General features: G+C 39.7%; 1 protein-coding gene and 1 non-coding gene across 2 annotated transcripts in view; one reads left to right on the forward strand and one right to left on the reverse strand.

The window, feature by feature from the left end:
• The window catches only part of RAB10 (RAB10, member RAS oncogene family), a 65,355-nt gene extending 44,258 nt beyond the window's left edge, over positions 1-21,097 (reverse strand). Inside the window, exon 1 of the mRNA NM_001101288.1 lies at positions 20,477-21,097. Coding sequence (NP_001094758.1) covers positions 20,477-20,603 — 127 coding nt within the window. The 5' untranslated portion in view covers positions 20,604-21,097. The remainder of the gene's footprint in view (positions 1-20,476) is intronic.
• Positions 9,576-9,648, forward strand: TRNAC-ACA (transfer RNA cysteine (anticodon ACA)). The gene has a single exon. It is a non-coding gene; the product is annotated as a tRNA-Cys (tRNA).
• Positions 21,098-21,328: the final 231 nt, after the last annotated feature.

Here is a 21,328-nt window from a genome sequence, read left to right on the forward strand (position 1 = left end):
AGGACTCTTCAAGAGGCTTCTCCAACACCACGGTTTGAAAGCATCTAATTCTTCAGCACTCAGCCTTCTTTAGGGTCCAACTCTCACATCTGTACAGGACTACTGGAAAAACCACAGCTTTGACTATACAGACCTTCGTCAGCAAAGTGATGTCTCTGCTTTTTAATATGATGTCTAGGTTTGTCATAGCTTTCCTTCCAAGGAGCAAGCGTCTTTTAGTATCATGGCTGCAGTCACAGTCCGCAGTGATTTTGGAGCCCAAGAAAATAAAACCTGTCACTGCTTCCACTTTTTCCCCATCTATTTGCCATGAAGTGATGGGACCGGATGCCATGATCTTAATTTCTTGAATGCTGAGTTTTAAAGCAGCTGCTTCCCCCTCCTCTTTCACCCTCATCAAGAGGTTCTGGTTGCTGAGCATTTAATAAACTAACCCTAGAAGTGACACATCCTCAAACATTTTGCTCTTGTTTAAAGTCAGCTGGGTTTGCAGGGGATGGCAAGGGGTGGTGGCAGGGGAAAGCAAGAAGCTGTCACTTCCTAATACACAAATGTATTGAAAAACAGTATTGCCATCAAAATTACATTGAAGGTGAGGAGCAAAGAATGGACTCCAAAGAAGAGGGACATCACAGTACTTATCCTTTCTATGTTATACATTCTTATGTGCTTAGTGGCTCAGTCACGTCTGACTCTTTGCGACCCTATGGGCTGTGGCCTGTCAAGCTCCTTTGTCCATGGAATCTTCCAGGCAAGAACACGAGCAGGTTGCCATTTCCTACTCCAGGCAATGTTCCAGACCCAGGGACTTGGGTTCAACCCCTGGTTTGGGAACTACGACTCCACATGCCACAAGGCAACTAAGCCCGAACCCTGCAACTAGCGAGCCCGCATGCTCCACAATAAGAGAAGACCCTCACACACACAGCAACTAGACAAAGTCCACAACAAAGACCTTGCACAGGCAAAAAGTTTTTTAAATTTTACAAATAAAGGGGTATGATGTTTGATGTTGGGAAGATCAATGGATACTTACAATTATCAACAGAAGGGATACATGCAGGAAAAACCTGCAGCTGAGCGGGCAAATCAAATTCTTTATCTATAAAATTATATCTAGTCTGTAAGTGAATGAAAGCTCTGAAAGTGAAGTGTTAAGTTGCTCAGTCATGTTGGACTCTTTTCAACTCCACGGGACTATAATTCTCCAGCAAGAATACTGAAATGGGCAGCCATTCCCTTCTACAGGAGACTTTCCAGACCCAGAGAACCTGGGTCTCCTGCACTGCACACAGATTCTTTACCATCTGAGCCATCAAGGAAGCCCAGTCTGTTTGTAACTACCACAAAATTATGTATTCAAAGAAATTACTCTTGAAAAAGAGATTTTAAATGATTTTACTCTTTTAAAAGTCTGTATTTCCAGGTTCTCTAATATATTGTACTGGAAAGAATATGGGCTTGAATCTGAGGGCCCTGGATTAATAATTCTGCTTTCACCACTTACTAGCTAGCTGTATGACCTTCTTGGCTCAATTACCTAATGTTTCTAATCCTCAATTTTCTGATTAGCAAAATGGGGATATACAAATTTCCTCAGAGGATTACTATGAGAATGAACTGAAATAACATACAGGCATACCTCGTTTTATTGCAATTCACTTTACTGTGCTTCAAAGACACTGTTAATTTTTACAGATTGAAGAGTTTGTGGCAACCCTGCAGCAAGCAAGTCTACTACTGGCATTTTTCCAACATGCTGTGTGCATGCATGGCCTTTTAAAAATCATCCACTGAAAACAGATCATGGCAGTTATGTGAGAAAATGTAATCGACAAATAGCAAGGAGGATAAGCCATGCTGTAATAGTACTCCATGGTGCATTTCAAAATTTACAAAACAACATATGCACAACTGTACTGCATATATCATGCAATACCAGGGAGACATATTGACACCATTGCTTTCAGGAAGATGTGTAAACACATCTTCCTGAAAGAAGAAAAAATTAACAAATATTTTAAATCATTTACTCTTAAAATTAAGTCAGCTGTAATGTTTTCCTTAAAATTAATGTTTCAAGACCTCCACTTGTTTCTAGCCACTCATTTCCATCAACCAACGAATTTCACCTTATAGCACATGCAAACTGTATTTGAAAACACAGTTCCCTAAAAAATTCTCACTCGACTGAAACAATTTTGAACTCAGTAAATTTGCTAAAATTCAATAGAAGATCAGGAAAAAGGCAAAATGTTCAAAGAAACATCCATTCAGCAGAAATAGTTTTATGGAGCTAAAGTTTCCAAGCAAGACTGAATGCCAAAGATGAGAATATTACCTGAGACTGAGGAAAGTTCTGAAACGGTAAACTGTGCTTAACTAAATCACTGCTGGAGTTGGAAATCATCATTTAATAGGAAGACCACAACTTACAGCAAAGAGTGAGAACATTCCTCACCAATGACTTAAACAGTGCCTGCTAAAAAGCATAACCGAGAAAAAAGTGAAAGTCAGCTCAAGAAAATATGTGTAGCGGTCTAAAGAAATTTCAAATTACTTGTGTTTAAAAAAAAAAGTCCTGTAATTTGTGGCACCTACATATAGACATCTTAATAAAGAAAATTTTTCAGAAAAGAAATTGAAGAAAAATTAGAGGTGGAAGTCATGTTATTATAGTATAGAAATTGTTATACTGAATTTATAGTTTATAAATTATAAATACATATTTATAGTTATATTGAACTATCAGGTTAACACTGAAATTATTTTTATTCCCTTAAGCACACATTAACCATTAGTCACATATAGAAGGAAACAGTACACATGTTGCTTGTACCTGTTATATAATATTTTAATTATAATATCTTACTGTACAGATAAACTGCTAAACCCTGTCTGAGTTATCCAAAAAGCCCACTATTATCAAGGGAGTCATATTTAGAGCATGGCTGACTTCCTGAAAGTCCATCATAGATGTTAGCTATAAGCTAGTTTCATTAAGATGCTCTTTATGGTCCTGACATTCACACATCTGTGCAGACCCTTCTTGAATCCATGTAAAACAGAGAAATTATTTCTGTAAATGTTTCATTCAATATGAAAAAAAAATCCTTATATTTATCCCAACTAGTTCACTCACATTTTAAAAGATAACCCTTCAACAATCCCAATACTTGAGAGTTAGTGAATAAATCTCAAATTTACCTCATCCACTCATAATTTTGTTTGGATTATATTCGCCCTCAGGCTTCACTTTTCCATCAATGCATCCCAATTTTTTTTAAATTTAATACAAGGAAGAATTTCATGATATTATAATAAATCATTCATCTATTATCTTGTACAAAAATTATTTCACAAAAGTTAAACTTTGATTAGGCATACATAAGGCACAAAAGCTCATTTTTTTTAATGTCTCCAAAATATATCAAAGTTTCTACCTTGACAAAGACTACCAGAAATAAAAGAACTTCTTCTTGGGAATTCCCTAGCAGTTCAATGGTGGGTAGGACTTGGAGTTTTCACTGCTGAGGCCCAGGTTCAATCCCTGGTCAGGCAACCAAGATCCAGAAGATCCAGCAAGCCTTGTGGGTTGCCCCAAAAATAAAAGAACATCTTCTCATTGGCCATAATCATCAATTCACAAATCTGAAACTGTAGGGACTTCCCTGATTGCCCAACAGCTAAGACTCCTCAATTCCAAGGCAGGGGGCCCGTGTTGGATCCTTGGTCAGGGAAAGTGAAAGTGAAGTCGCTCAGTCGTGTCCGACTCTTTGCCACCCCGTGGACTGTAGCCTAACCAGGCTTCTCTGTCCATGGGATTCTCCAGGCAAGAATACTGGAATGGGTTACCATTTCCTTCTCCAGGGGAATCTTCCAGGGAACTAGATCCCAAAAGCTACAACTAAGAGTTCACATGCCACAACTAAAGATCCCAGGTGCTGCAACTAAGACCTGGAGCAGCCAAATAAAGAAATACATAAAATTTAAAAAATCTGTAACTACTGTACAGTAATACAATCTTTAATCTTTGTTAGAGTTTTCAGGTTTCCTGCCTAAAATGTCTAGCTGGTCTCATTACTGCTGGCTGGGCATGTTACCTACATAACAGCAAAAGTCTGCTGCTTCTTCTGAGTCTAAAATAGAGTTAAAAATCAAAGTCAGTAAGGCGCTAAGAAAACACCAAGTACTGTGTGTGGCTTTAATTTAGGGGATTTCTAAGTATACTATATGTTTTGGGTCTGGATTATATTCAGAGTTGATGAAAGCTTAGTCTCTAGATACATGTAAGTGTTACTAGCTGACTGTTTAAAATTCTACATCTTAGGAAAAAATTCTTTCTTTCTTGAGGTATAGCAAACATAACTTTGTAAGATAAGACAACAAAACAAAAAAATGAGATGTCTTAAAGGGCATAAAGCTTGTATTTCCCACAAATATAAAACGTCTTAGAAGAGCAGCAAGTAGTGTTATATTGGTGCACTTTTCACAATTCCCCACTATAGCTGAAACTCCACAAGGACAGGCACCAAGTCTGTGCTACTCACCACTGAATCCATGGTGACTGACACACTGTAAAACCTCAACAGCAATCGCAAAGGCTTGTAATTTAATTTTCTACTTTATTTTTGAAAAGTGACTGTGTTCCCCTTGACATACAGATCTTCAATCTACTTTGAATCAGACACCACATCATATACAAAATAAACTCTAAAGAGACATAAAAGCAAATGCTGTAAAATATTGGCAATTGGTGAATGTAAAGGAAAGACGAAAGGGGATTCATTAGAGTAAATATCTTTTCTGTAGGTCTGACATTTTCCAAAAGAATGAAGTTTTTGGAACTCTTACTTAAGTAAAGAGCTGACATTTGAACAATCATTTTGATTTACATTTACCTTTCATAGCACTCTTGGAGAAGGAAATGGCAACCCCCTCCAGTATTCTTGCCTGGAAAATCCCATCAACACAGGAGCCTGGCAGGTTACAGTCCATGGGGTCGCAGAGTCAGACACAACTGAATGACTTCACTTCTTCCATAGCACTCTAGTCCATTTATTATCTTGAGTATATATCCCCACATACAAAAATATGCAGACACACACTACTGGATTTTTTAAAATTCACACATATCCATTAATGTCTAATTTAAGGAAGTCAAAGGCATGTTAGTAAGACTAAGAATATATAAAGAGGTAAAATACTCATACTTTACCAGTAGGTTTCAAACCAGCTAAAAATCAAGAGGGAGATATCTTATCATTCAAAGCCAAGTGCTACAGTATATAGGACACACTGCAATCCTCTGGCAGATTATGAGTTTGCTGAGTCACTTGTTAGTATTTTATAAAACAGTATATACGTCAAGAGAAAAAGACTGAAATTGAAGACTACAGTAATATTCTGTTCCAAAAGCAAAAAATACTCCTTCCCCTCAAGTAAATCAACCAAGATTCTATATCTAAAAAAAAAGAATATATTATACATCTAAATCAAACTTCTTTCCTTTTCTTTTAAATTTATTTAGCTGCACTGGGTCTCAGCTGAGGCATGTGAACTCTAAGCTGTGGCACATGGGATCTAGTTCCCTGACCAGGAACTGAACCTGGGCCTCCTGCAGTAGGAGTGCGGAGTCTCAGCCACTGGACCACCAGAAGTCCCAAAAGCTCTTTTAGCTATTGTGAATGCTGATTCCCTACTACATTTATCTAACTATTTTAAATAACAAAAATATCTGTATTTTGGCAACAAACTGGATATTTATAAAAACAGTACCAAAGTTATCATTCATCCCTAATTTTACTGGATGTTATTCATTAAAAAGTGGAGTTGAAAATCATTTGGAGTCAAAAATTACTTCAAATTCCAGTTAAACTACAGGAGAAAGATTTTTCTCATCCCTTCTCTCCAAAGTCACACCAAAACATTAAGGGAAAAAAATATAAATAGATTACCTTGATTTCAATAATAGACATTGTAACTAACCACAACAGATGAAGAAGTTTACGACCTTAGAACCCACTGAAGCAGATACCAATGAGGAGCAAGACAACTCATGTCTCAATATAGGAGGTATCAGATACCAGACAGAAAGTGAAAGTGAAAGTCACTCAGTTGTGTCTGACTCTTTGCAACCCCATGGACTATACAATGCACAGAATTCTCCAGGCCAGAATACTGCAGTGGGTAGCTGTTCCCTTCTCCAGGGGATTTTCCCAACCCAGGAATCAAACCCAGGTATCCCACATTGCAGGCGGATTCTTTACCAGCTGAGCCACCAGGAAAACCCAACAGAAAGTGAGGGCTTGATTAAAGGTTTATAAAGACAGCCTCCATTTCACATAACCAGATATTACCACTCCACTTACAGCACGAGTCTAAAGGTTTATTCTCTAGAAAATCTGAAACTGACAAACTCTGAATTTAAAAACAAGAAGCCCACTGGAGTGTGGAGATGAAACTAAAACCAGGGAGATTAAAAAGCCCCACCCATGTTCACAAAGCTCACAAACATCTTTCAACCACTTCTTTTTTTGCATTAAAAAAAAAAAAAAAAAAACTGTATTGAAGCATAGCTGATTCAATGACCCATTCTCAATTATAAATGTACACCCTGAAACACCAATCATTAGCAAAAGGCCTATAAAATAAAATATAGAATAAAACAAACATCGGGGGAGGGGGCAGAGGGTAGGCATGGAAAACCTGAAAGAAAAGAGTCAAAAAATAAAATGTAGAATAAACTATCTTCCAAAAAAGTTACTGTATTTATAAAACAAAAACAGAATACTTAAAAAAAAATTTTAAAGAATAAACAAGAAGCACTAGAAATTTAAATATATTACAGGTGAAATAAAGTCTTCAAATAGAGAAGTTAAAAGATAAACTCAAAGAAATCTCCCAGGAAGAATGAATTAGCAAGCTAGAAAATAGAAAATTATATGATCATCCAGGAGTCCAACATCCAAAAACAGAAAATAAAAAGGAACAAAATCATAGGAGGGAAAAAAGCAAGAAAACTTGAAGTTAAGGACCTGGAAAGACCCACCAAATATTAAGGATGGATTTATCTGAAAAAACAAAAGACCTACCCACTGAGATATATCATCTGTTACCAAGAATTCAAAACACTGAAAAACCTAAAAATCTGCAGAGATAAACCAGGCCAGAAATAATGGGTAAAAAATCAGAATGGTATTGGACTTGCCAGCAACATCAGAAAGGAACTAAAAGACAAATTTTCCGTATTCTAAGGGAAAATTATTTTCAAACCAGAATCCTAGGCCCTGTCAAACTTTTCATTCAGACAAAGAATTTAGGCATTGTTAAACATGGGTGGTTGTCTTAGGAGGCTTTACAAACAGCTAGCAGAAGAACTGATGCTTTTGAACCGTGGTGTTGGAGAAGACTCTTGAGAGTCCCTTGGACTGCAAGGAAATCCAACCAGTCCATTCTAAAGGAGATCAGTCCTAGGTGTTCTTTGGGAAGGACTGATGTTGAAGCTGAAACTCCAGTACTTTGGCCACCTCATGTGAAGAGCTGATTCACTGGAAAAGACTCTGATGCTGGGAGGGTTTGGGGGCAGGAGGAGAAGGGGACGACAGAGGATGAAATGGTTGGATGGCATCACCGACTCGACAGACGTGAGTTTGAGTGAACTCCGGAAGTTGGTGATGGACAGGGAGGCCTGGCGTGCTGCGATTCATGGGGTCACAAAGAGTCGGACACGACTGAGCAACTGATCTGAACTGAAAAGAGAAGAGAAGCGAAAGGCAAGGGAGAAAGGTAAAGACAAATCAAGTTGAATGGAGAGTTCCAGACAATAGCAAGAAGAGACAAGAAAGCCATCTTAAAAGAACATTGCAAAGAGAAAAACAACAGAATGCAAAAGACTAGCAATCTCTTCAAGAAAATTAAAATACCAAAGGAACATTTCATGCAAGGATGGGCATGATAAAGAACATAAACAGTAAGGACCTAACAGAAGCAGAAGAGATTAAGAAAAGGTAGGAATAATACACAGAAGAACTATACAAAAAAGGTCTTAAGTGACCTGGATAACCACGATGGTATTGTCACTTACCTAGAGCCAGACATCCTGGAGTGTGAAGTCAAGTGGGCCTCAGGAAGCATTACTATAAACAAAGCTAGTGAAGGTGATGGAACTCCAGCTGAGCTATTCCAAATCCTAAAAGATGATGCTGTGAAAGCACTGCATTCAATACATCCGAAAATTTGGAAAATTTGCAGTGGCCACCGGACTGAAAAAGGCCCGTTTTCTTTCCAATCCCAAAGGACAGTGCCAAAGAATGTTCAATCTACCACACAACTGCAGTCATTTCATACACTAGTAAGGTAATGCTCAAAATCCTTCAAGCTAGACTTCAGCAGTACATGAACCTCTGAGAACTTCCAGATGTACAAACTGGGATTAAAAAAGGCAGAAGTATCTGAGATCAAATTGTCAACGTTCTTTGGATCACAGAGAAAGCAAGGAAATTCCAGAAAAACATCTACTTCTGCTTCACTGACTTCATTAAAGCCGTTGATTTTGTGGATAATAACAAACAGTGGAAAATTCTTCAAAAGACAGGAATACCAGTACCTGTCTCCTGAGAAACCTGTATACAGGTCAAGAAGCAACAGTTAGAACCATACATGGAACAGACTGGTTCAAAACCGGGAAAGGAGTATGTCAAGGCTGTATACTGCCACCCTGCTTATTTAACTTATGTGCAGAATACATCATGCCAAATGCCAGGCTGGGTGAATCACAAGCTGGCATCAATATTGCTGGGAAAAATATCAACAACCTCAGACATGTAGATGATACCACTCTAATGGCAGAAAGTGAAGAGGAACTAAACAGCCTTTTGATGAAGGTGAAAGAAGAGAGTGAAAAAGCTGGCTTTAAAACTCAACATTCAAAAGAAACCTAAGATCATGGCATCCGGTCTCATCACTTCATGGCAAGCAGAAAGGAAAAAAGTGGAAAACAGTGACAGATTTTATTTTCTTGGGCTCCAAAATCACTGTGGACAGTGACTGCAGCCATGATTATCGAAAGACCCTTGCTCCTTGGAAGGAAAGCTATGACAAACCTAGACATCATATTAAAAAAGCAGAGACATCACTTTGCTGACAAAGGTTTGTATAGTCAAAGTTATGGTTTTTCCAGTAGTCATGTACAGATATGAGAGTTGGACCATGAATAAGGCTGAGCGCCAAAGAATTGATGCTTTTGAATTGTGGTGCTGGAGAAGACTCTTCAGAGTCTCTTGGACTGCAAGAAGATCAAGCCAGTCAATTCTAAGGAAATCAATCCTGAACGTTCATTGGAAGAACTTATGCTGAAGCTTCAATCCTTTGGCCACCTGATGCGAAGAGCCAACTCATAGGAAAAGACCCTGATGCTGGGAAAGATTGAGGGCATAAAGCAAAGAGGGCGGCAGAAAATGAGATGGTTGGACAGGATCACTGATTCAATGGACGTGAGGTGAGCAAACTCCTGTCATGCTGCAGTCCATGGGGTTGGAAACAATCAGACACAACTTAGCGACTAAACAGGGACTTCCCTGGTGGCTCAGATGGTAAAGCGTCTGCCTACAATGCAGGAGACCCGGGTTCAATCCCCGGGTCAGGAAGATCTCCTGGAGAAGGAAATGGCAACCCACTCCAGTATTCTTGCCTGGAAAATCCCACGGACAGAGGAGCCTGCTAGGCTACAGTCCATGGGGTCGCAAAGAGTCAGACATAACTGAATGACTTCACTCACTCACTAGCGACTAAACAACAAATACAGGAATTCTCAAGACTTCCCTTGTGGTCCATTGGTTAAGAATCTGCATTGCAATGCAAGGGACACAGATTCAATCTCTGGTCAGGGAAGTAAGATCCCATATGCTGTGGAGCAACTAGGCCTGTGCGCCACAACTACTGAGTCCCCAAGCCACAACTGGAGAATCCATGCTTTCTTTGTGGTCAAAGAAAGATCCTGCATGACAAAACAAAGATCCCTCATGTTGTTAAGACCCAACACAGTTAAGTAAATACAAACAAACATGGGAAGTCTCAAAAAATTTCCTTTGCCATACACCCTTTTTGTAAGAAGCTGCTGCTGCTGCTAAGTCACTTCAGTCGTGTCCGACTCTGTGCGACCCCCACAGACGGCAGCCCACCAGGCTCCCCCATCCCTGGGATTCTCCAGGCAAGAACACTGGAGTGGGTTGCCATTTCCTTCTCCAATGCATGAAAATGAAAAATGAAAGGGAAGTCGCTCAGTCGCGTCTGACTCTTTGCAACCCCGTGGACTGCAGCCTACTAGGCTCCTCCGTCCATGGGATTTTCCAGGCAAGAGTACTAGAGTGGGGTGCCATCGCCTTCTCCGCTTAGCGACCTATGACCCAAAGCAATAAAACAGCAGTCTCTCACATGAGTGATGCTAAGGGAACTGAAGCAGGAAAGATAAAGATGTAGAAGAAAGAGAGGTATCCAGGAAAAAAACATGTATCAATAATCTCTAATGGTCTGTCTGTGCAGAAATTCATTTTGAGAGGTTGTTGGAAGATGTAGGAAGACTTGATAATGGGTAAAGGAAATTAATCAAATAAAGAGAATTTTTAATGTCAGAGAAAAGGAAACAGAGTTGTAACAGACTATTTGGTTTTAAAGGAAATATTCCCATGGGCACATTAATGTACCCACGGGGTATCAATTTAACAAAAAAATTGGGATAAAGAGTGGGATAAGATTATAAAAGGTTAAATGTTTCATTTAATATTAAATTAGTAACTCAAAAGATGTTGATATAGCATATCTTTTGAAAATAGTAATATTAACTTTTGAAAAATATCAATATTTAACAGAAAAGGTAGACGATACCTCTAAAGAACAGGACTAGAGAGGGGATGAGAAAGGAGACTGTTTAATTTTGTTACTTCTATAAATCTTTTAGCAGTTTAACTTCAAATATGTGCACATATCACTGATAAAAATTAATTTTAATTTTTAAACCTTTCAGAAAGCAAAGAATAAATTATTGCAAATAAGAGTCAGAGTCAATCACTAAATCAACTTTCAATCCCACAGCATCATCCAGGGTTATCTCTGAAGCCTTCAGAACACCTGCATCAACTGACTGACTACTTTAAAAAAAGCCTGCACATTCAATAATGGTACTGGAGCAACTAGATACCATCTTAAGCAAGATAAAAGAATCTGAACCTAAACTTCATACCATAATACAAAAACTAACTCAAAATATACTATAGGCTCACATATAAAACAAAACTTTTACCAAACAAAAATGGGAAAAGATCTTCAGTGTCTAGAACTAGACAGAGTTCTTAGACACCAAAACACGACCTGTGAAAAGAAAAATTAATAAATTCAACTTCATCTAAATTTAAAATTTTTGCTGTGTGAAAGCCCATGTGGGGACTTCCCTGGTGGTCCAGTGGTTAAGAATCTGCCTTCCAACACACGGGACATGGGTTTGATCCATGGTGAGGGAACTAAGACCCCACATGTCGCAGGGCATTTAACCCTTAACCCCATGTGCCACAACTACTAACCATGTATTAGTAGTTGAGAAGTAGGGAGAAGCCCATATACCACAACTAAGGCCTGATGCAGCAAAATAAGTGAATAAATATAATCCACCCCCTCCCCCCCCAAAAAAAGGCCACATGAAGAAGTAAGAAAACAAACTATAGAGACTGGAAGAAAATATTTGCAAACCACATGTTCAACAATGGACTAGTACTTAAAATGTATAAAGAACTTTCAAAACAGGAAAAAACAAACAAACAAAAAAAAGGAACCAATCCAATCAAGAAACAGGCAACTGACATAATCAGATAACTCAGCAGAGAATATACAGATGGCAGATGAGGACACAGAACAGTTTTTAACAGCTCTGGCCATCAGGGAAATGCAAATTAAAACCACGATGAGATTACTACTATACACTTACCAGAATAGCTAAAATACAAAAGAGCACCACCACCAAATACTTGTGAAGATACAGAGAAACTAGATCACTCACAAACTACTGTGAGAATATAAAGTAGTACGGTCACTCTAGGAAGAGTCATATCCTTATGAAACTAAACATGCAGTTACCATCCTGACCCAGTAACTGCACACTTGGGCATCTATCCCCGAGAAATGAACATTTATAATCATATAAAAACATCTACACAAAAATTCATATCAGTTTTATTTACAACAGGCAAAAATCAGAATCAACTCATGTGTTTCTCAATGGGTGAGTGGTTAAACAAACTGTAGGGAATGCATGCCATGAAATACTATCAGCAGTAAAAGGAACTACTGGTGCACACAACTTGGATGAATCACCAAGGAATTAAGCCAACTGAATAAAAGCAAATCCCAAAAAGTTACAACCTCTTGATACCATTTATTTTATATTTGTGAATGACAAAATTTTATAAATGGAGAACAAATTTGGGGGGGGGACAGGGTATAGTTAAAAAAGAACACAAAGGATCCTTGTCCTTTGGAACTGTTCAGTATCTTGACTGTGGTGGTGGCAAAATGAACCTACAAAAGTCACAAAATTGCAGAGAATTTAATATACACAAACAAATGAGTACAAGTAAAACTAGAGAAATCTGAATAAGACTGGTGTGCTGTGCCAGACGACAATATCCTGGTTGTGATACTATAGTTTCACAAAATGTTACCATTAGGAGAAACTGGGCAAAGTGCACAAGGGATCCTTCTGTATTATTTTTCACAACTGCATGTGAATCTACAATTGCCTTAATAAAAACATCAATTTTAAAAAGTCCTGCATAAGCATTGCCATTGATATGAAAGAAACAAATCAACACTGCTTTCTGTTCTGATTTTGATACGTTGTACTTTTTGGGTCTCCAGAATAATGGTTTTTTTTCCATTTTCTAATGTTTTACAACCTTGGATGCTCTGTTTCTGGGTCATGCTGGAAACTTAGTGTTCCATCAGCAGTTGCTGTTTTCCTCAAAAATATGATTTTTCATCTCTGGAAAGAAGGATAAATATCAAGTAATCACTTTTGCTAAAGTATATGGTACTATCTTCAAACAAAAATTTATTTCTCATTTGAAATTTCCCTTCAGATGAGTTTTCTTCACCAAAATTTTATTCTAGTCATCATTTTAAATTCCTCTTCTTATAATCCAAATTGAAGAATTTACCCCACTAACCTCCAATATTCACCTCTTTGAAGGCAGCAAAACCTTTGTAAGACCTTTCCAGTCTCAGGGCTCACACAATGTTCTCAACACTCTCTATAGCTTTTATACTCTTCCTTCATGACTGGACCATCTCCATAAGCAGTGTTCCCATGAAGATTCTCTTAGATCCACACAAACTTCTATTTTTTGCTAAATAACAGTCTTATTTGTAAATCAACACTCAAAAGGCCCCTATTTCTCTGTTAAACTGCTACCACAGAACTAACCGGGCAATTCTCTACTGCTAATTGAAACAGACTGCCAGTATTTCTATCATTCTTTACTTTTTACAAACCAAACAGGAATATCAATCAGTATTTCCTTTGCCAATTCGTGTCTACCATTACACACCATAATGCAAAGAGCCAACTCACTGGAAAAGATTCTAAGATCTTTTGGAAAGATTGAGGGCAAGAGGAGAAGGGGGCGAAAGAGGATGAGATGGTTGGATGGCATCACCAACTCAAAGGACACGAGTGTGAGCAAACTCTGGGAGATAGTGAAGCACACGTTAGCCTAGCAGGCTGCAGTCCATGGGGTCGTAAAGAGTTGGACACAACTTAGTAACTGAATAACAACAACATTATTAGCTCAGGTTATGCTAAAGGAGTACGTCAAGGCTGTATATTGTCACCCTGCTTATTTAACTTATATGCAGAATACATCATGAGAAACGCTGGACTGGATTCAGAAGCACAAGCTGGAATCAAGATTGCCAGAAGAAATATCAATAACCTCAGATATGCAGATGATACCACCCTTATGGCAGAAAGTGAAGAGGAACTAAAAAGCCTCTTGATGAAAGTCAAAGAGGAGAGTGAAAAAGTTGGCTTAAAGCTCAACATTCACAAAACTAAGATCATGGCATCTGGTCCCATCACTTCTTGGGAAACAGAAGGGGAAACAGTGTCAGACTTTATCTTTTTGGGTTCCAAAACCCCTGCAGATGGTGACTGCAGCCATGAAATTAAAAGACGCTTACTCCTTGGAAGGAAAGTTATGACCAACCTAGATAGCATATTCAAAAGCAGAGACATTACTTTGCCAACAGAAGTCCGTCTAGTCAAGGCTATGGTTTTTCCAGTGGTCATGTATGGATGTGAGAGTTGGACTATGAAGCTGAGGACCGAAGAATTGATGCTTTTGAACTGTGGTGTTAGAGACTCTTGAGAGTCCCTTGGATTGCAAGGAGATCCAACCAGTCCATTCTAAAGGAGATCAGTCCTGGGTGTTCTTTGGAAGGAATGATGCTAAAGCTGAAACTCCAATACTTTGGCCACCTCATGCGAAGAGTTGACTCACTGGAAAAGACTCTGATGCTGGGAGGGATTGGGGGCAGGAGGAGAAGGGGACGACAGAAATGAGATGGCTGGATGGCATCACTGACTCAATGGACATCGGTTTGGGTGGACCCTGGGAGTTGGTGATGGACAGGGAGGCCTGGCGTGCTGCAATTCATGGGGTCACAAAGAGTCGGACACGACTGAGCAACTGAACTGAACGGATGCTTTGTTTGCAAAGGACAAGTGCCCTGAACAGACCCCTTGATATTTGGTGCTGATACTTGTTACTTTCCCACTTCTGTCAAAACTACTGCAACTCCACTTTTCAAATACAAATTGATGAGTAGGAGAATGACCTTATCCTTAATTTTTTCAAACAAAACAATGAAATTCTCAGGATGAGAAACACAGTGACGAACAGGATTGTATCTGGATTTTAGTCAAAACTCTTTCCACTAACTAGTCATATAATCTTTTGGCTTCTCTGGTGGCTCAGATGGTAAAGAATCTACCTGCAATGCAGGAGACTGTGGTTCGATCTCTGAGTTGGGAAGATCCCCTAGAGGGGGGAATAGCTACCCACTCCAGTATCCTTTTTGGAGAATTCCATGGACAGAGGAGCCCAGTGGGTTACAGTCCATGGGGTCGCAAAGAGTCAGATATGACTGGGTGACTGACACTTTCACTTTCTTACCTCATGAGTCTCAGTTTTCTGACTCTTAAAATTCACTGCAGAGTTCTTTCCTATATTAATATTCTAAGGGGTTCTATAGGGAGACACAAAACAAAAAGACAAACCTGCCTTTAGTATCTGAAATTACAGCCAGTAATACTAAGAATGGGAAAGTACCTTAAAGGATCCTCTTGACTCAATGACCCCCAGTTAACAGTAGCCATCACATGAAACAGTGAAGGGGCTATCTGAGAGTAAATGCTCTTTTAGAGAGCTGCATCAACTGTCCAAGGGTGTTTTGGGTTTGTTTTTCTTTTTTGGTAGTAAAATATACTGAACATAAAATTGACATTTAACCACTTTTTAAATTGCAGTTAAAAAAAACACATAAAATAAAAATTTACCAACCTAACTAGTTTTAAGTGTATAGTGCAGTAGTGTTAAGTGTATCCTCAATGACTTGCAACAGAATTTCAAAGCTACTTCATCTCACAAAACTAAAATTATATCCCCATTTCCCCCTCCTCCCAGTCCCTGGGAGACTATCAACCTACCTTCTACAATTCTACTTTGTTTCTAGGAATTTGACAACTTTAAATATCTCATGTACTTGGAATCATGCAGTATTTGTCTTTTTGTACATATTAAACATTTCTAAGTATACAATTCAGTGTCATTAAATATATTCCCATTGCTGTACAAACATCACCACTATTCATCTCCACAACTCTGTCATCCTTCTAAACTGAAACTATGTACCCTTCAAGCAGTAATTCCCCATTAACTGAAATGTTGTACCCATTAGGAAATAACTTCCCATTACCCAGTCCCTGTAACCACTATTCTACTTTCTCTATGAACTGACCTATTCCAGGTACCTGTAATACTTGTCCTTTTGTTCTGGCTTGTTTCACTTAGCATAGTATTTTCAAAGTTTATCCATGTTGTAAAATCGATCAGAATTTCATTCCTTTTTAAGGCTGAATAATACTCCATTGTATGTTATGCTACATTTTGTGTATCTATTCATTTGTCTATGGACATTTGAGTTGTTTCTATCCTTGGGCTATTGTGAATAATGCTGCTAAACAGACAGTAACAAGTGTTGGAGGATGTGGAGAAATGGAATCCTGGTGCCGTGCTAGTGGGAATGTAAAAACAGTGCAGCCACTGTTGAAAACAATATGGTGGTTTCTCAAACAATTTATTAGCATAGGACTGATTCACTCCTAGATATATACCCAAACGAACTGAAGGCAGAGACAGATACCTGCATGACAAGAGTTCATTTATGTCAGTCACCCTAATGGGTGTGAAGTAACATCACATAATGGTTTTGATTTGCATTTCCCTTATTATTAAAAGATGTTGAACATTTTTTCATGTGTTCACTGGCCATTTATGTACCTTCCTTGGGAAAATGTCTGGATAGTTTTAATCAATCCTAAAAATACATCTTGAAATGAAAGACATTTCTTATGTACTCTGGCATTTCTGCAGCATGAGCCACTGTCTGGGTATCACAGCAAAGTCCAGACACATTTAAATGCAAAAGGTTTTGCTCAATTTTCTAAAAAGCGGCCTCTCCATATAAAATGGGCTCAGTTCAATAAACCAATTTTTAAATTCATGTTAGTGGAACCTACTCCTCCAACATTCGGTAAAAATATGCAGAAAGCAACAAAAAGGACGCGTCCATTGCCTCTCCCAGAGGCAAGAGCCTTTACCAATTTAGTTTTTTACCTAGAACCCAGAGGTAATGCTTTCGTGACTTTGGCCAAATCAACCAATGAAATATGGTCATCCAAAAACCAGCAACTCTCTCTAGATCATATATTTAATGTTTAGAAAGTAGGTAAAGAAGAAATGTTAAAATGTAACTAGCTAATTCTAAAGGATCCTGGTTACACTGTACTTACCACCTGTCTGCCTGCCTTCATTATTTATCAAGCACCTATTAAATGCAGGGATTCTTCTAGGTGCTTAGCATCTATCAGCAAAAAAAACAAAAAAAAGACAAAGTCTTCTGCCCTTGTGCAGCTTATATTCTAGTGCCCTTGAATTTGCTTTGAGATTGGTGAGTATGGAACATACCATCATAATTTGTTTTTAAAACTGTCTGCAATAAATCTGACCATAAATGTGATACACAACTTCTGATATAGATGTGTGGAAAAGTACATAGAAAAATTTAAATAGCCTTTGTGAGCTTTGTAAATAAGGACCATAAGCCTATAAAAATTATTTCCTCCAAGAATCAATAACCAATGAGTAACTAAGATGACTATGTCTAAAATAATGACAGGCTACATTATACTCGCAGTTTGGCCCTTCTGAACCCCTGCAAGGTAACCACTTCCTTTCATACCTCAAGATGTTTTAACAATCAAATGCCAACTCAAATTTCAGTATCATTCATAGAGAATGCTCTTTATTTTTTAAAAAGCAAAGCAAAACAAACAAACAAAAATCTTAGCCAACTGATGAAATTTAAAATGCCCTAAAAGTAGTACATATTTCAAGTATCTCTAATCATCTGCATATTCGCCAACTGGCCAGTTTATACTGTTTAGACATGCACTGTCCAAATGTGCCTAATCTGAGATGAACCGTAAAGATAACATACACACTGGAGAAGAGTATAAAATGTCTCAACTATTTTAAAGTTTTGATTATATAATAAAATGAGAAGACTTCGGATAAAATGAGCTAAAAGACAGTATTAAATATTTCTTTTCCTTTTTAAATGTGGCTACTAAAAAATATTATGTGACTCACATTATGTTTCTTTTGGATAGCATTGATGTAAGACACCAGGAGACTTCTAAACATGCATATAGAGCTAACATATGCCACATGTTGGAGCTGAACTCAGAATTTTACATCCATATATTCTGTTCAACATGTCTTAGATATCAAAGTATCACACACATCAAATATTTTCGTATCAAAATATGAACATTCCAGAGTGTAAAGTGAATTGTTTAGCAGAGCACTAACCAATATTTGCATGACCACTGCATACAGGGCATTCAATCCATAAAGTAACTTGTTCTGCCCCACTACAGCATATGGGGCATGTGTTCCATATATAACTGATATGCATGCACTGTGCTCCTACAGTGCGCCTGGCACCATGCCAGGCACTTTGCTCTCATAAAATTCTCACAACTACTGTGATGGGTACTATTATTAACAATACTTAAAGAAACTGAAGTAGGAGAAAAGGTTAATTAACTTGTCAAAGTCCCATAACTAGTAACCTGTGGAACTAGGATTCCAACCCAGCAGGTGAGATCCAAAATCACCACACATTTTTATTAGTAAATAGACTACACAAGGGAATTTCCTGGAGCTCCATGCTTTCACTGCTGAGGGCAAGGGTTCACACCCTGGTCTGGGAACTAAGGTCCCAAAAGACTACGTAAGAAAATTGTATCATTATCTTACAGGACTGGGTTTTAGTTGTGAGTACAATAAACAACACCCCTACAAAAGGCCAAGAGTAGATGGGAGGTAACGTTTTGCTCCTACTTTCCACTCTACCTTTCTCAACCACACGTTAAAGCTGACCAACGTGGATTAAATCTCTGATCTTACTACAGGTTTATTCTACGCTCCCTTTTCCAGGAAGGCCCCATCCCACCCCTCTAGTTCAATTTCTACTTGTCCTTCAGACTTCATTTTAGACATCATCTCCATGCAAGCCTAGTTTAGACTAAGCGCCCCTCTCTCTATGCTTAGCCCCACTGTAGCACTGTCCACACTCTATTGTGCTTCCTCCCTAGACTCCCTATCATGTTCACCACTTATCTATCCGGAAAACAGTGCCTAGCGTTAGGTGCTCAATAAATATTTGCTGAAGGATCTAACCACCTGATCCACCCAGCTACAGCTCAAAGTGGAATATTAAAAGTAAAGTTAGTGGTAGGAAGTGCTAACCCACAAGCAGAGAACAAGTTCTAAGTCTCATGAAATTTACAACAGATCTAGAGAGCAATACAACATTCAGGAAACAAGAATTACAAAGACGCTCTCCCCACAAAACAAGTAAAATCAAAATCTAGTCAAAACGATCTAATGCCAAATTTCAGTATAATCTGTTTTATGAGAATGAATTAAGTAGCTGACACTTATCACAAGAAATCCAAATCAACGATTCCAAATGCTATAAATTGAGATCAGCTTAATTTTGACACTTCCCAGAGTTCAAAGAAAACTATGCTTGCTTTTTATAATCATTTCAATATAAACTTAATTACACTTAAAATGGGTTTTATTGCACTTGCCCCAATGCTGTGTACTGGTCCCAAGTGACAGAGACAACCTCGTGTTAAGATATTTATCGTGAGAGGGAAAAAAAAGGATCTCACATCCAACCCAATTTAACACAATTCGTGTAAATGACAATTTTCTCAGTAGAGTTGAAAGGGACTTTCCTAGAGCCTTCCCTTTTCTTTTCCTAAACAAGAAACCGATTTAAAAGGTCAATCTTTAGCTCTTACTTTCATACTAAATAATTCTGAAACATGAGGTGAAAAGTACATTAGAAGTCCCAAGGCTATGACTTGCAAGACACTTCCCTATAAGACGCTAGTGTAAAACAGAAGGGGAGAACTTCATTCTTTCAGGTTCGAGGACAGAAACTGACCATCTCCATCAGATTACTGCTTCTGCTGATGTCTCGAAAAGCACTGTGTGCAAACATGCCACAGAGTCCCACCCCAAGCACTAAGAGCCTCCGATTGTTTGACACATCAATGGATTAGTCAACGCGGGGCAACTCACTTTTCCCTTCTAATTTGCTTTAATTATTCCTTACACAAACCCTCAAGTTTACTCTAAGTTACGACCATATGGAATCTCTTCGCCCTGAAGTATAAATTCAGGTCTTTACCAAATGACCCCTACTGCTTCAACCCCAACCATCAAAATAATCCCTTACAAGTATCGTACATCTAGTAACGCCATACAAACATGGAAAAAGCCAACCCTGACGCTTAAAGAAACATGATTCTGGAAAGCTGTTAATGCTGCATATTTTGTAACAGCAGGCACTGAGCAGAGTGGGAGACTTGAGAGCAAAAGACCGGATGGAAAGCATGGGAAGACCCCGCCCCAGAAAGCTCAATGCCGATTCAAACAGTAACTTGGGTCTGTCGCTTGGAATCGGGATCACTGAAACAAAGGCGTATATTACGGGAAGCAAGATGTCTGGAGTAAAAGGAACGGTTTGCAGCTGCAGAGATTGCACACCATCCTCCCACAGGTCTTACCTATGGTGGAAATAAAGGTGGTGTTGAAGGCATCATCCGAAAAACGAAAAAGGACGCAGGTCTTCCCCACTCCCGAGTCCCCGATCAGGAGCAGCTTGAAAAGCAGGTCGTACGTCTTCTTCGCCATTGGGAGGAGCGGCTCAGGCTCTCGCCGCCGGCGGCCCCAAGGGATCGGTCCCTCTCACTACGGGCCAACTCCTCCTCACTCGGGCGTTCTCAGGCCGGAGGACCGGGGGGAAGCGTGGGAAAAAGGACGGCTCGAGAGGGCGCGGGTGACCTAGGAACTGCCTCGTCGAGGAAGCCCCGACGGTGGCGGCGTCCGGTGCCTCCGAGGGCGGCGACCGCTGCTCCGCAGCCTCTCCCAGCCGCTCCGCCCGGTTCCGGGGAGTCGGTCGGGACAAAATGGCCTCCCCTCCCCCCTCAGGGTTGCTCGGCCGGGACGCTCCGACGGGCGAGCGAGCAGGCTCGGCCGTCGAGGGAGCGCGGTGGGCGTGAGGACAGCCTCTCTCTCCCAAGCAGCAGCTCAGCGCTAGGACGCAGCGAAGTCAGCGAAGGAAGACCCGGAGCTGACGAGCTTAGCTACATAGCCACAGGAAACCGAGCCGCCCCGGCCAGAGCCACCTTTTCCCCGTGCCCTCTCACGCCGGCGTGCGCGCTGCCTGAGACGCACGCAAGGACGTACGCCCGCCCTCCTCTCGGGCCCTCTTCCTGCGGTCCGCCCCTGCGCACGCGCGCCAGGGGGAGTGCGGGACCGCTGGGGGCGGAGAGTGAAGCTCGCTCTGGGTCTCCCAGCCTCAATCTAAGGCCCGGCGGAGATGAGAGAGGGGTGGGGCGAGAGAGGGCGAGGCCGCG

This window comes from Bos taurus, chromosome 11 (assembly GCF_002263795.3).
Source record: "Bos taurus isolate L1 Dominette 01449 registration number 42190680 breed Hereford chromosome 11, ARS-UCD2.0, whole genome shotgun sequence".
Classification (NCBI taxonomy): domain Eukaryota; kingdom Metazoa; phylum Chordata; class Mammalia; order Artiodactyla; family Bovidae; genus Bos; species Bos taurus.